This window comes from Peromyscus maniculatus, chromosome 1 (assembly GCF_049852395.1).
Source record: "Peromyscus maniculatus bairdii isolate BWxNUB_F1_BW_parent chromosome 1, HU_Pman_BW_mat_3.1, whole genome shotgun sequence".
NCBI lineage: Eukaryota > Metazoa > Chordata > Mammalia > Rodentia > Cricetidae > Peromyscus > Peromyscus maniculatus.
Window position 1 is genome coordinate 115,261,276 of NC_134852.1, and position 13,936 is coordinate 115,275,211.

Genomic DNA, 13,936 nt, shown 5'->3' on the forward strand with positions numbered 1-13,936 from the left:
GAGGCTTCACCTCACCGAATGAGGAAAGAGTCATTTTCTTTGGGAATATGGGAAATGATGAATTATTGCCAAGTAACGAGACAAGCAACTGGATTAAGGAAAAGAATCCATGCTGGTTTGTATTGAGAACTGAAGTTTATTAAAAGGGAAAGGGCAAAGGCAGAAACAGTTATGATGATGCCAGGGAGCTCAGGCATATGAGATACATCAGACATGGGGCACTGTGCAGATATGGGTGAGGGTTTAGGAGGGTGGCCCACATACTGTCATTGGCTCTAAACATGACATAGGATTAAAATATGGATAAACTTCATCAGGGAAGGAAGGTTCACAGAATCTATAGATGAGAGCTCCATGGTTGGAAACATCATAAAATGAGAGAGTACAAGCTTCTCTGTCCAAGAAAACTCCAACACGACTGGGACGACGAGTCAGAGAGAGGACCAAGACACTGGCATTGTGAGTGACAGAACATTCTTCAAAGGCATTATAGATAGACCCATTCTTCATCCCTATAACCCAGTAGCCATATTTAGGTTGATAATTTACATGCTGTTTCACATTAGAATTATCTTTAACTGCATATGTAGGCTGATAATCATGTTTAAAATTAAAATCAAAGTAACTTTGAGAGCCAAAGGTAAATGTAGGCTGACGAAGTATATGTTGTTTAACATTAAAATTATATTGGACTTTGATGCCCTTTTCATTCAGTGCACAAAGTTGGGGTTGAGCACATTTTCCATCATTTAATCCCAGGAGCCAGGCATCATTTCTAGACACATCCACTTCCCAGTAATGTTTCCCTGAGTGCAAAGCTGGGTATCCCAGGACACCCAAACCATAGGTCTCAGAAATTTGCAAATTTCTTCTAGAATTATTTCGATGTTGTATTTGTCGTTTGTCCTCATTAACAGCAATGTTTTCATTGTGGACTTGATTCAGGGTCACATGAACTGCAGAAAAAGGAGACATATAAGAGTCACACGAGAGGCAAAGTGTAGCCTTATTAGTGATATAAGGAGCAGAAGTCTAAGGAGACAGTGAGAGGGAACTTGGAGGAGCCTTGTTTATAGTTGAGAAGAGGCAGATTGAGAGAAGTATATGGGGAGAAGTAACATGACACATGAGGGTTAGAAGAGAAAAAAAAAAAAAACTCTGAAATACAGTAAGAAGGGAGCGGCTGATGGTGTGATTTCTCCTTACCCCAGTATTGTTGAGCATCCATGAGCCCTGAAAGGATGAAAATTCACAGCATAAAATGGAGGCAAAGGAATCAAAACATTAACGTCAATCTCCTCTCCAGATTAGGGGAAGGTTTGGAAATTATGATATAATAACATGGGAGGAATGACGATTTTCCATTAAATATAATGGCATCACTGGAATACACGATCTATTCTTCTGAGTCCCTTGACCTATGTTCAGAAACATCACTCACTTCTCAGAGTGTAGCCCCAGCACACCTAGAATCCCCCCCGCCCAGTTACCCAGGGATGTAGCTGTTCTCACCTTGAAACACTTGCAGCATGCCTTTCAGATCTGGAGCTCTGAAGATTCTTCTCTGTTTTCTTGGGACCATTTCAGGTTGTTTCAGTCTTAAGGTCTGACTCCTAGGGACAAAACATTGACCTCCACATCTCAGACAGTGTGACCTCTGACCACCACTGACTCCCTATCATTCTAACCATAGATGTCCTGGAGCTCTCCTGAGAATTCTGAGAAGGGGAGAGAGGGTTGACTACTAACTCTGGAGACATGAGAGACACACCCATGAGCCTCCCACTTACTTGCTGTGTGATGTTGGGAAAGCCTTACTCTCAGAAGCGGAGAGTACTCCTCACTTGTACAGTCAAAAGACTTGCTCGCCTGATTCTCCTCCCATCATTTCTTAAGAAATGATGAATTAGTGAACTTTAAAACAACCCAAACTACGGTTTCTAAAAAATAATGTGTGGGCCAGGCACAGTATCACATGCCTTTAATCCCTGAACATAGGAGCCAGAGTCAGAAGGATCACTGAGATCAAGGCCAGCCTGGTCTATAGGGTGAGATCCAAGACAGCCAGAGCTGCATAGGGTAATACTGTCTCAAAAACCAGAACAAACAAACAAACAAACAAAAACAAAAAGAAAAAAGAAAAAAAGATAAAAAACAGAAAGAAAGGAAGAAAAATGATGTGGGTATGTTTGTTTTCAAGGACATGGTCTAAAGTCTGAGTGCAGAAGCTCCTCTTGGGTATAGAACGTGAGAAAACCACAGGAGACAGCTAAGACTTCAAACCTTGCTGTCAATATGGACACTCTCGGCCAGCATCATGATTCTTCTGATTCTTCAAGTTCTTTTGTTATAATGACAAAGTTGGCAAAGAAGACAGGACCATCAAATTAATAATTACATGAGCTCGTCATGTTCAGAACCAGCCTGATGCTGACAGCCTGGGAGTGACACTTGACAGACTAGGGTACTACTTTCCAAGGTCTTCTAAAGTATGTGGTCCACATGGAGCAGGTGTCTCACCTGTGCCAAATATTGTCCTTAGAGACTCAAGTCAGTTTTTGGAAAATCTAATTATAACCACAAAGGAACTCTGGATCTCTTCTATCCTCATGAAAAACACACAAATACACAGGAATTTTTCCTAATATACAAATCTGTGAACATTGCAGACAGAGAAATCATGCCCTACCTAGGATGAACTGATGAATCAAGTACTTGTTAATGCAGATCCAGAGCCAGACACACACACAGCGTGGACAGAATGACAGAATCACAAGGAATCTGAAAGCACCTTAGCTCCTTTTGCCTCACCCCACTGCTGAGCCTGACTCTGCAACTCCCCATTCACAACAGTCAGATCCTGACTTTCCCCCCTTCCCCTTCCTCCTTTTTACCAGAAGTTCAGGATAGTATGTTTAAATTCCCCCAAACCCATGACATTTATTTTAGTTGAATATTAAAATCACTTTTACCACCCAATAGGGCTATTTTTCTCTATCAGTCAGACATACCTTTTAAGGACAGAATTCACACCCTAGGGAGAAGGGAGAAAACAGAGTAAATAACATGTTCTGCATGTTCTTGCAAATCCTGCTCACACCCTCAGAGACAAAGTCAAAACAGAATGAAGCCAGTCACCACACTTCTCCATGACATGATACAATTATGATGCATGGCTCTTTACTTGATTTACATGAAAACTAATGGACTGTTTTCTGTCTCATAGTATAAGGATTTGGAGACAGAAGACAAACAATGTTTTGAAAGCTTATGTAGGTTTTGCTGTACTTAAAGCTAAACACATAAACAAATAACTCTTTTCATGCTGCATGTAAGCTATCCATTACCGTACTTGCAACTAACATTATGAGAAGCTGATTTCTAAATTATTTTAGTCATTTAAACACAATTTAACATATTAATAATGAAGAAGCCACAAGGACCAGAAGCCTAAATTGTATGATACTTAAAACCAACTAACCATATCTGCCTGTCTTTTTACCTCTCTCTTTGTAACTGTCCTGGCTGGAGAAGAAGTGAATCTTTGTCTCTCAACTTGACAAACTGTTAAAACACTGACCCGAAAGAAATGGAATTTCTCTAGGAATTTCACACTGAGGGAAGGAAAACAGCTCTAGCCATGGGGCTAGTGGTCTCCTAAAAAGATTTCAAGCACTTTTAATTACTTGGCAGACCACCTTAAAGTATGAGAGTGTAACCCAGATAATGAATGATAGGAGAATGATGGACAGGACCACACCTTGACCTGTACTACTCACATGCGTATATGCTTGACTCTCAAATTAAATATTGAACTCACTTAGGAAAACTGAAAATGGATAGAGGGTTTTATTTTTTTTTCCTTTGTTTTTTTCAAGACAGAGTTTCTCTGTGTAGCCTTGGAGCCTGTCTTGGAACTCACTCTGTAGAGCAGGCTGCTCTCGAACTCACAGAGATCTATCTGCCTCTGCCTTCTGGGTGCTGGGATGAAAGGCATGTGCCACTACGACCCAGCATAGAGGGTTTGTTTTTTTTTTAAATATCTCTGTCCATCTTTGAAATTTTGCCACAAAATTAAATATTCTTTTCCTGATTTCCAATATTAATTTCACTCTTTTATATGGAACACATATCAAGACCTAACCTACCAGGTCCATTTTGATATGTTAAGTATTCTTGCAATGGATATTGGTAGATTTACCTAAAGTTACATTCTTTGAGAAAAGTGACCCCCCTTTGTACCAGCAGCTAACAATTGCCAGGAGCTCTTGGGTGTAGTGTGGTGAACTTCCTTAGAAAGTCCAATTTCCATAGTAGAATTTGGTATGGTTTAGGCTTGCAAAGGTCTTGGGTTTGGTATCACAACCAATTGCAGATTGTATGTGCTGCTGCTAAGTTGTGTCCAGAAGAGAGTTTTCTTTCTAAACCTTCACCATGTCTGGCTCTTACACTCTTTCTGCCCTCCTTCTGTAATGATCCCTGAGCCTTTAAATTAGACATGGAGTATATACATTCCATTTAAGGCTGGATATTCTGAGGTCTCTTATTATCTCCAAAATTGCCAGTTGTGGGTTTTACTATGTAACCCTGCTGACCTAGAACTCACAATATAGGTCCTATATAACCCATGTAGCTTCATTTGATTCTCGATTCCAACTGCTGGGATTGAAGGAGTGAGCCAGCATACCTGTCTCTAGGTTGGTAAGCTTATGTTTCATTTTCATTGTTCTATGCTTCTCATGTTTTTTTTTTTTGTTGTTGTTGTTGTTTGTTTGTTTGTTTCGTGTTTGGTTTTTTTTTCTGTGTATGAGAAGCTCTCAAGTCCTGGGATCACATGCAGTACATGCTTGGCTACACATGGCTTAGTATTATATAACATAAACCAACAAAAGTAAATCTCTAAACACTGGACAGGAGGAACAATTTCTACTAATTTCAAATTCAGGTGAAGTGACTAATGACAGTTGAAAATGTGCTTCACACATGCTCAGCATTACAGGAGGGTAATAACTACCCATGATCCAACAGACCTTCTCTCCAAGGTTCAGCTTCTATCCTTCATTTGATAAACTAAAAAAAGCAATTTCCCCTTGCTATCCATGCACGCAATGATTCCCCAGACTCTGAAACTGATTTAGGACAGAGTTCAGGGAGGGCCCAGGCAGCCCTACTGTCCCCACCAGGAAGGTCACAGAATCACTGAGGGAGTGAAATGGCTTCCAGGTCTCCTGACTCTCAGATGCTGGGACCTCCTGCAGTCTTACCTGCATCATTTCCATGGTTGAGCACTGCAACTGATGCTCCAGATCTGAGATGAGGGCTCTCACTGACTCCCTCTGCTTCACCAGCTCACTTTGAGACTCTGCCAGGCTGTTCATAATGTCTTCCTCCTCCTGCTTCAGCTTCTGCACCTCATTCTTCTCCTTGGAGTTCAGGAATTCCTGAAGTTCTTTAAACTCATTCTGAACTTTTTCTACATCACCCTGTATTTGGTTCTTCAGGGATAAGAAAGGGGAGAGGAATTCAGACTATCCTAATGGGACTGGAAGACAGAAAAACACAGTTCTGATGGGAAGTTCTCACAGGGAACTAAGCTTGGGAAGGGAAGGGAGTCTTAGGGAAGCATGTGTCTCCTCTCAGTGTCTGTTGAGACATTCCAAAACAAAGATCTTAGGTCACCTTTACCAAGGCCATCTGAGCCAAAGTGGAATGCCTTAGTGTGAATCAGTTTTCACACAGCTGACCCAGACTCTTTTTCCTGCCTGTAAATCTCCTCATTCTACCTCTGAACCCATGGGCGAAGCTAAACCCCAAGAATAGAAGAACTGTGATGTTCCCAAGCATCTTCCCCAGCAGTCATAGCTGCAGAGAGCACCACAGGAGTGAGATCCAGGACTCAGTGCCCACTCTCACCAGACCCCCTCCATGGTGTCAGCTCCCCACATAGCCAGGCTCAGTTGTGATGCTTTCAGTGTGCAGTTCCAGCTCCAAGGAACAGGTAGAGAGTTCTAATCAAGGCCTCTTGTCCTCATCAACTACCTGGGAATGAAGAGCCAGGGAGCTTCTTGCCCAGCCAGGTCCCTCCCAGGTATCAGTCTAACTCCCTTAGGAGTTAGCGTTCCCACTTGCCTTCCAGAAAGTTCTCTCCTCTTGAAGATCATTTTCCCACTCATCACATCTTTTCTCTTTTGCCATCTGTTCCTGCAGAGCTGTCTGGAGCTTCTCCTGTGGTAGAGGAATTGTAGCAGAGTCAAGCTTAGTAGGTGCTTAGTGCTTAGTAGGACAGTTGTTTCTAACAGAATACCAAGAAACCCTTCTGCAAAGACAGGAAACCTAAGACTGTTCCCTTTTTATAAAAGTTGTGCTATGATTTATGTACATAAAGTATGTAAATCTTCAGTCTCCAGCTCAATCCATACTTGTACTTATACACATACAACACCCAAACAGACAAAGACACAGAAATTTCTCTTAGTCAACAATCCCACCAAGTACAAACCTGTTAGCTTGATTCTGGCATCAGAAAACTGGGATAATTGTGTTATCTCTTCTGGTCTTTAATATAACAATGCACATACATCACAAGCCCCTGTAATGTCCTATTCGACACCTGCAGTTATAAAAATTGGGTCTTCCTATGTAGCCCGAGTGGTCTTGGAATTCTCATGTAGATCCCTACACACTCAAACTCAGAGATCCACCTGCCTCAGCCCCAGAATTCAAGGACTGAGTCATCATCACCATACTGTCCACATGCACATTCTTTTCTCTCCTATTTCCTTTTCTATTTTTTTTTAAATTTCATGTGCATTGGTGTTTTGTCTGTATATCTGTGTGAAGGTGTAGGATTGGCTGGAACTGGAGTTACAGACAGATGTGAAGTGCCATGTGTAATCTGGGAAGTCAACCTTGGTCCTCTGAGAAAGCCAGTGCTCTTAATCGATGAGCCATCTCTCTAGGTCTTCTTTTCTTCTTTAAATTGTATATACATTTTTTTTTGTAATTAAGATTTCCTTCTTTCACTGAAAACATACTTTTTTCATATAATATACTGTGATTACAGACTTCCCTGCCCCTTCTCCTCCTAGTTCTTCTCCACCTCCCCTCCCATACAGATCCACACCCTTTTTGTCTCTTGTTAGAAAACAAAGAGACATCTAAGGAATAGTAACAAAATAAAAGAAAATACAGTAAGAGAAATAAAAAACAAACCCATTGGAATATGACAAAACAAACAAACCAGAAAAAGAGATAAATAAAAAGCACAAGTAATGCATATAGATGCAGAGACACACAGTTTCCAACACATGGGAATCTCATTAAAACCCTAAGCCTTAATATACATGCAAGGGACTGGTAAAGGAGAAAAAAAAAGCCCAGATTTATTGTTATGAGAGAAAGAACCTCCAAATATGGGTTCATTTTGTTGTGTGTTGGTCATCCATCTACTGCTGAGCATTACAACAAGTAAATGAATTGTTTCTCCAGTGAGACTCCCTAGGAGAAAAATAATTTTTCATTTATAAGTAGCTATAATTTGGAGATTACTTCTGGGTTAAGGGTGAGGGCATGTGTCCAATTCTTCAAGCTCTAGGATCACGTCTGATGCAGACCTTGCAGGGCCTGTGCATGCTGCAAACTGTTTCTGTGAGTTTATATGTGGGCTCAAAAACAAACAAACAATAGAAAACAAAGATCCAACACAGAGCTTGCCTCTGTGTATCTCATTATGGAATTCTTTCCCCTCTTGTCAGATGTTTCAACTGCCACATGCACATTCTCTTTGCTGCTGTCTGTCTTTCATTTACTAACTCCATTGTTGATATCACTAGACTGGATTTTAGGTAGGTGAATAAATCTGACATAAACATTGAAAGAAAATAAATACATAATAAATTAGCAGTTCTTCTCTTGGCTTTTCTTGGTCATGGCCTCAACTTCACAGGGACAGTTCCAAGACATTTTTTTCTATCTTACTATTTGTAGTCCAGGCTGATTCTCACATGAGTAAATAGAATAAATCATCATGTCTTTTTGGACTCTAAAGGTAGGGAAGGATGGAATGATACATCAAGCCTCGAATCTATCATGTCCACATTATTGACCTGTCACACCAAGTGGATTTTTCTCATCTGTTACACTCTCCTCCTCTATGTCCCACACCCTCCCACTTCTTACCTTGTACTCATGGGCCACCTCTTCAATGAGATCTGTTTGGTGACCACGGTGTTCCTGAGATCGCTCACAAAGCCAGCAGATGGCCACCATGTCGTTCTCACAAAAGAGCTGGAGTTTCTCTCCATGTTGTGCACAGACATTCACCTTCTGCTCCTCCTCTGGGCTGGACTTGAACCCTGTTAGCCTCTCCACTATGTTGGCCACATGTCGATTAGGCCTCAGATTCCCAAACATGTAACAAAGTTGGCACACAGGGCAGATGCCCTCCTCTTCTTTGCCTTTGCTGGACTCATAGTTCCGTTTGATGCAGGCTCGGCAGAAGCTGTGACCACAATCCACATTCACAGGTTCCACCATCAGGTCAAGGCAGATAGGACAGGTCACCTCCTCCTTGATCATCCCCAGGACTGATGAGGTCATTCTTGCTGTGATCCTGTCTGTCTGTCTGTCCTGACTCCTGACACTTATGCTCAGGTACCTGTGTGATTGGGATGATGAAAAGGGGGACAAGTAAGAAAAGGAGAATCAGCATGGATGTTGTGCAGACATCAACAGTGACCTCCATGATAAGGGAAAAGAACACAGGAGAGAAATAGGAACAGAAGTTGAGCAACATGGCAAAAGGAGCATTTTGTCATACTTTCAAGGCCTCTACTCTAATTTCATCCCAAGTGACAAATTTCAGATTCAGGGTTGTTGTTTCCTTTTACTGAAGAGCAGAAAGAAAGTGTTTCCTTCCGACAGCCTGTGTAACCTACATTCTATCTATCCCTTTCTTTCCAAGGACAAAATAACATTTTCACATTAAAGGCATCAAACTACTCATGTATCTGGCAGCTGTACTTGCTCCTTTATCAGCAGTAGTCAGTGTGACCCTCTCTGATCCTCTCCTTACAAGTCTCTTACCAGAATGCCTAGTGCTGACCTGGAGTGCACACAATCCCATCTCCTGAAACACATAGGCAAGGATTTCTCTTATTGCCACTTAGTAAATACAATGTATGTGTTTGTGGACATGGTTAAGTGAAGCCCTGCACTAGATGTATAGAGATGGCCACTTACAAGGTTAATTTTTCTTTAACACATTGAAAGGGGACAGAAACCATCCCTTTAGAACCTTCTTTCAGAGGTTCCTGCTCTACCCCACAGGGTTCACCAAAGAAAAAAGCGGTGACATCCAGGACAGAATAGTAGCCAAAACAATGGATGTGTGGAATTATGCCTCCAACCATTGTGGGTTCTGAGGAATCTTGTGTCTGTAAATGTTGAGAGTTTATCTTGGTCTAGAAATTTGACAAAGACATTGATGGGAGACTCCTTTAGGAATGGCAGCAAGATAATGAGCTCCAAACCACATCAACAATTATACTTCAAACCATTTTGAGTTATTTCCCCGACCCCCCCCACCATAACATGTAATATTGGTTCAGCATGCAAAACCAATGGACAATCCAAACCTCAGCAGCAAAATGAAAGATAGGAAACTCTCTCATTCTTTACTTGAAAAGTATTTGACTATAAGCACCATTATTTCAGCAATAAATCCTAAACATTTCTAGGTATAGATATAAGTTTCCTTATTTTGAAACCATACATGAAAAGCCCACTGCTGAGGTCATAGAAAATGCAGAGCAATTGAAAGACTTTTCTTTAAAATCAAGCATAATCATGGAGCCTTTATCCAGTAAATGATGGAAGCAGATGCAGAGACCCATAGGCGAACACCAGGGCAAGCTCCAGGAGTCCACTGGAAGAGACAGAAGAGGGATTCTCTGAGCAAGAAGCATCAAGATCATGATGGGAAAACCTACAGAGGCAACCAAACCAAACTAGTGGGAACTCTTGAACTTTAGACCAACAGCTGTGGAGCCTCCATGGGAATGGACTAGGCCCTCTACATAAAAGAGACATTTGTGTAGCTTGATCTGCTTAGGGGGCTCCCTGGCAGTAGGATCAGGATCCATCCCTCGTGCATGAGCTGGCTTTTTGGAGCCCACTACTTATGGTGGGACAACTTGAACAGCCTTGAAGCAGGTAGAGGGGCTTAGACCTTCCTCGACTGAATGTACCAGGCTCTGCTGACTCCCCATGGGAGGCTTTACTTTGTAGGAGGAGGTAATGAAGGGTAGGTTTGGGGGAATACCTGAAGGGGGCAGGAGGAGGGAAAAGAGGGGAATCTGTGGTTCATATGTAAAATAAATAAAAAAAATTCTTAATTGTAGATGTAACCAACCGTCTTATTAAATAAGAAACACAGAAACAATGTAAAAGAGAAAGCCAAGAAGTCAGAGCTCAGAGCTAAAATCTCACCCTTCCTCCTGCTGTCCCAGCTTCGCGAAAAGAGACCTACTTCCTGTCCGTTCGTATTTTTAAAGTATGTTGTTCTGCCTTCTCATTGGTTGTAAACCCAAACACATGACTGCCTGGTCACTGTCTGAATGTACAGCCCCCTAGGTCTTAAAGGCATATGTCTCCAATGCTGGCTGTATCCCTGAACATACAGAGATCTTATGGGATTAAAGGCGTGTGCCGCCACCGCCACACTCTTGCTATGGCTCTAATAGCTCTGACCCTGAACACACAGATATCTATGGGATTAAAGGCGTGTGCCACCACCGCCACACTCTTGCTATGGCTCTAATAGCTCTGACCCCCAGACAACTTTATTTATTAACATACAATCAAATTAATATTTCAGTACAAATCAGAATAATATTTCAATACAATTAGATTACCACCACACTTAATAAAAAAATAAATAAAATATAACACCAAAAATATGGTGGTATTCTATTTGTACTGAAATGTGATTTTAATTGTATGTTAATAAATAAAGTTGCCCAGGGGTCAGAGCTATTAGAGCCATAGAAAGAGCGTGGCGGTCGTGGTACACACCTTTAATCCCAGCACTTGGTAGAAGAGCTAGGTAGATCTCTGTGTGTTCTTCTGTTGATGGGCATCTAGGTTGTTTCCAGGTTCTGGCTATTACAAATAGTGCTGCTATGAACATAGCTGAGCATGTATCTTTATGGGCAATAGTATCTTATGGCATGCATTCCCCATATATAAAGCAAATGTTAAACTCTTGGTCAACATATAATAGGATTGTAACACAGGACTGGCGGGAGCTGGCACAAGCTGTTCTTGAACCCAGCCAGAGGCTTCAATTTTTAACTTGGTTCAAGGATGAAGCTAAAAACATAGAAAAACAATGGAGGGATAAAGGAATACAAGTTTGCCAGGATCAGCTTATTGGAGAAGGCCAATATGCTTCAGTACAAACACAATGTTTATATGATGTCCAAATCCTAATTTTATGTTGAATGGCAGCCTTGAATGCATGGCACAGAGTTGAGGAACCAGGAAAAAAAAAAAACAAAAAAAAACTGAGTCATTTACAAAGGTTATGCAAGACCCAAAAGAATCTTTCACAGATTTTTTTACAAAGACTGGCTTCAGCAGTTAAGAGAATGGTCTCGGATTCAGAAGCTAGTAAGATAATAATTGAATCTTTGGCCTTTGACAATGCGAATGCAGCATGAAAAAGAATAATCAGGCTATTAAATGCAAGATCTGCACCTTTGGAAGATTGGATTAGAGACACGGTTAAAGTTGAGGCTCATGAGCATGATGATATGTGGGTAGGAGAAGCAATTTCAAAAGGTTTGAGGAATGTTAGATGTTTTGGATGTGGAAAGCAAGGACATTTGAAAAGGGACTGTAGGGGCTGGAGAGATGGCTCAGAGGTTAAGAGCACTGACTGCTCTTCCAGAGGTCCTGAGTTCAATTCCCAGCAACCACATGGTGGCTCACAACCATCTGTAATGAGATCTGGTGCCCTCTTCAGGCCTGCAGTCATACATGCTGTATACATAATAAATAAATAAATAAATCTTAAAAAAAAAAAAAGAAAAAAGAAAAGGGACTGTAAACAGGTCATTCCTAGAAACAATGTTTCTTCAAGGAACAATGGCAACAGAATGCCCCTTCCTTCTGGAGTATGCAGAAGGTGTGGTAAAGGAAAACACTGGACCACCGAATGTAGATCAACAAAGGACAGACAGGGTAATCCTTTGCCTCAGTCTTCGGGAAACTCCCAGAGGGGCCTCAGGCAGGCCCTCATAGCAAATCCAGTTCAAACCTTTCCTGTAGCCGTAGAGGAAACCCCTGTTCAGAGCGATTAAATAACCAAATGCCTATTGGAATAAATCATGCTGGTCAGGATGATGAAACAGAGAGAATAGAAAATTCAGCAGAAAACATAAAGAAAAATTTTTGGCAAACTTCTATTAATGAACAGAGACCAAAATTAACGATAAAAATAAATGGTGTTTTGTTGTCTGGTCTGGTAGACACAGGTGTGGACATTACCATAATTGCACCAGAATTTTGGCATCCAACTTGGCCTCTTCAGGAGGTAGACGTTCAAATGTTAGGAATTGGGACATTATCTCAGGTGAAACGGAGTGCAAGATGGCTCGAATGTATAGGTCCAGAAGGTCAAAGAGGAAAATTAAAATCATATGTGGTTAACATAGCTATGAACCTGTGGGGTCGAGACTTGTTGCAACAATGGAATACTCAGATTAACATCCCTCCAATCTCAGAAACAAATCATAAACTAGCACATGTTTCCGAGAGAAATATTAGAAGATATTGTTCTAATGAGTGGTCACCAGCCATCCATATTATACAAGAACAGGGCACAACAACTGATGATCTTCCAAAGACACCAACAGCTCTACCTTTAAAATGGTTAACAGACAAGCCTGTATGGGTTCAGCAATGGCCTTTAACAACAGAGAAACTCCAGGCTTTAGAAGAGCTGATAGAAGAACAGTTAAATGCTCAGCATATTGAAGAATCAACCAGCCCTTGGAATTCTCCTGTATTTGTTTTTAAAAAGAAATCTGGTAAATGGAGAATGGTAACAGACCTTAGAGCAATTAACAAAGTAATTCAGCCAATGGGCTCTCTACAATCTGTATGCCTTTGCCTACTCTGTTACCAAAAGGATGGCCTCTCATAGTTATTGATTTAAGAGACTGTTTCTTTTCAATACCCTTACAAGAAAAAGACAGAGAAAGATTTGCTTTTACAGTGCCTACTTATAATAATTCTCAACCGGTTAAAAGATTTCAATGGAGGGTCCTCCCACAGGGAATGTTGAATAGTCCAACTCTGTGCCAATATTTTGTACAACAGCCATTGGAAGTGATACATAAAAAATTCCTAAATCTATAATTTGTCATTATATGGATGATATTTTACTAGCTGACTTAAATGCAGATACTTTAGAAAGAATGTTTGAAGAAGTAAAGAAAATTTTGCCTTGCTGGGGATTACAAATTGATCCTGAAAAGATACAAAGAGGAGATTCAATTAATTATTTAGGATATAAAATAGAGCTACAAAAAATTAGACCCCAAAAGGTGCAAATTAGGAGAGATAGACTACAGACTCTTAATGACTTTCAAAGATTATTTGGAGATATTTCTCATCTACGAACTAGTGTTGGGGTAAAAAATGATGAACTGACTAATTTGTTCAAAACCTTAGAAGGTAACAAGGACTTAAATAGTCCAAGAGAATTATCACCTGAAGCTGAGAAAGAATTGGCCTTGGTAGAAAAGAAAGTACATGAAGGGCACGTGGATCGTATTGATCCAAAGCTGGATTGCATTTTGGTTATTTTACCTTCTAGGCATTCTCCTACTGGAATATTAATGCAGAGGGAAGATATTATATTGGAATGGAT

General features: G+C 40.8%; 1 protein-coding gene across 3 annotated transcripts in view; it reads right to left on the reverse strand.

The window, feature by feature from the left end:
• Positions 1–116: 116 nt before the first annotated feature.
• Positions 117–13,936, reverse strand: part of LOC102905163 (tripartite motif-containing protein 30A-like) — a 57,114-nt gene continuing 43,294 nt past the window's right edge. For 2 of the 3 annotated variants that reach the window (XM_042281170.2, XM_042281162.2), the window contains exons 2-8: positions 8,179–8,656; positions 6,130–6,225; positions 5,265–5,495; positions 3,012–3,034; positions 1,513–1,613; positions 1,207–1,233; positions 117–956 (exon numbers count right to left, since the gene is read on the reverse strand). In XM_042281170.2, coding sequence (XP_042137104.1) covers positions 244–956; positions 1,207–1,233; positions 1,513–1,613; positions 3,012–3,034; positions 5,265–5,495; positions 6,130–6,225; positions 8,179–8,598 — 1,611 coding nt within the window. In that variant the 5' untranslated portion in view covers positions 8,599–8,656 and the 3' untranslated portion in view covers positions 117–243. Of the gene's footprint in view, positions 957–1,206; positions 1,234–1,512; positions 1,614–3,011; positions 3,035–5,264; positions 5,496–6,129; positions 6,226–8,178; positions 8,657–9,772; positions 9,955–13,936 lie in introns of those variants that run through there. The other variant, XM_076549297.1, reaches the window with a different exon arrangement.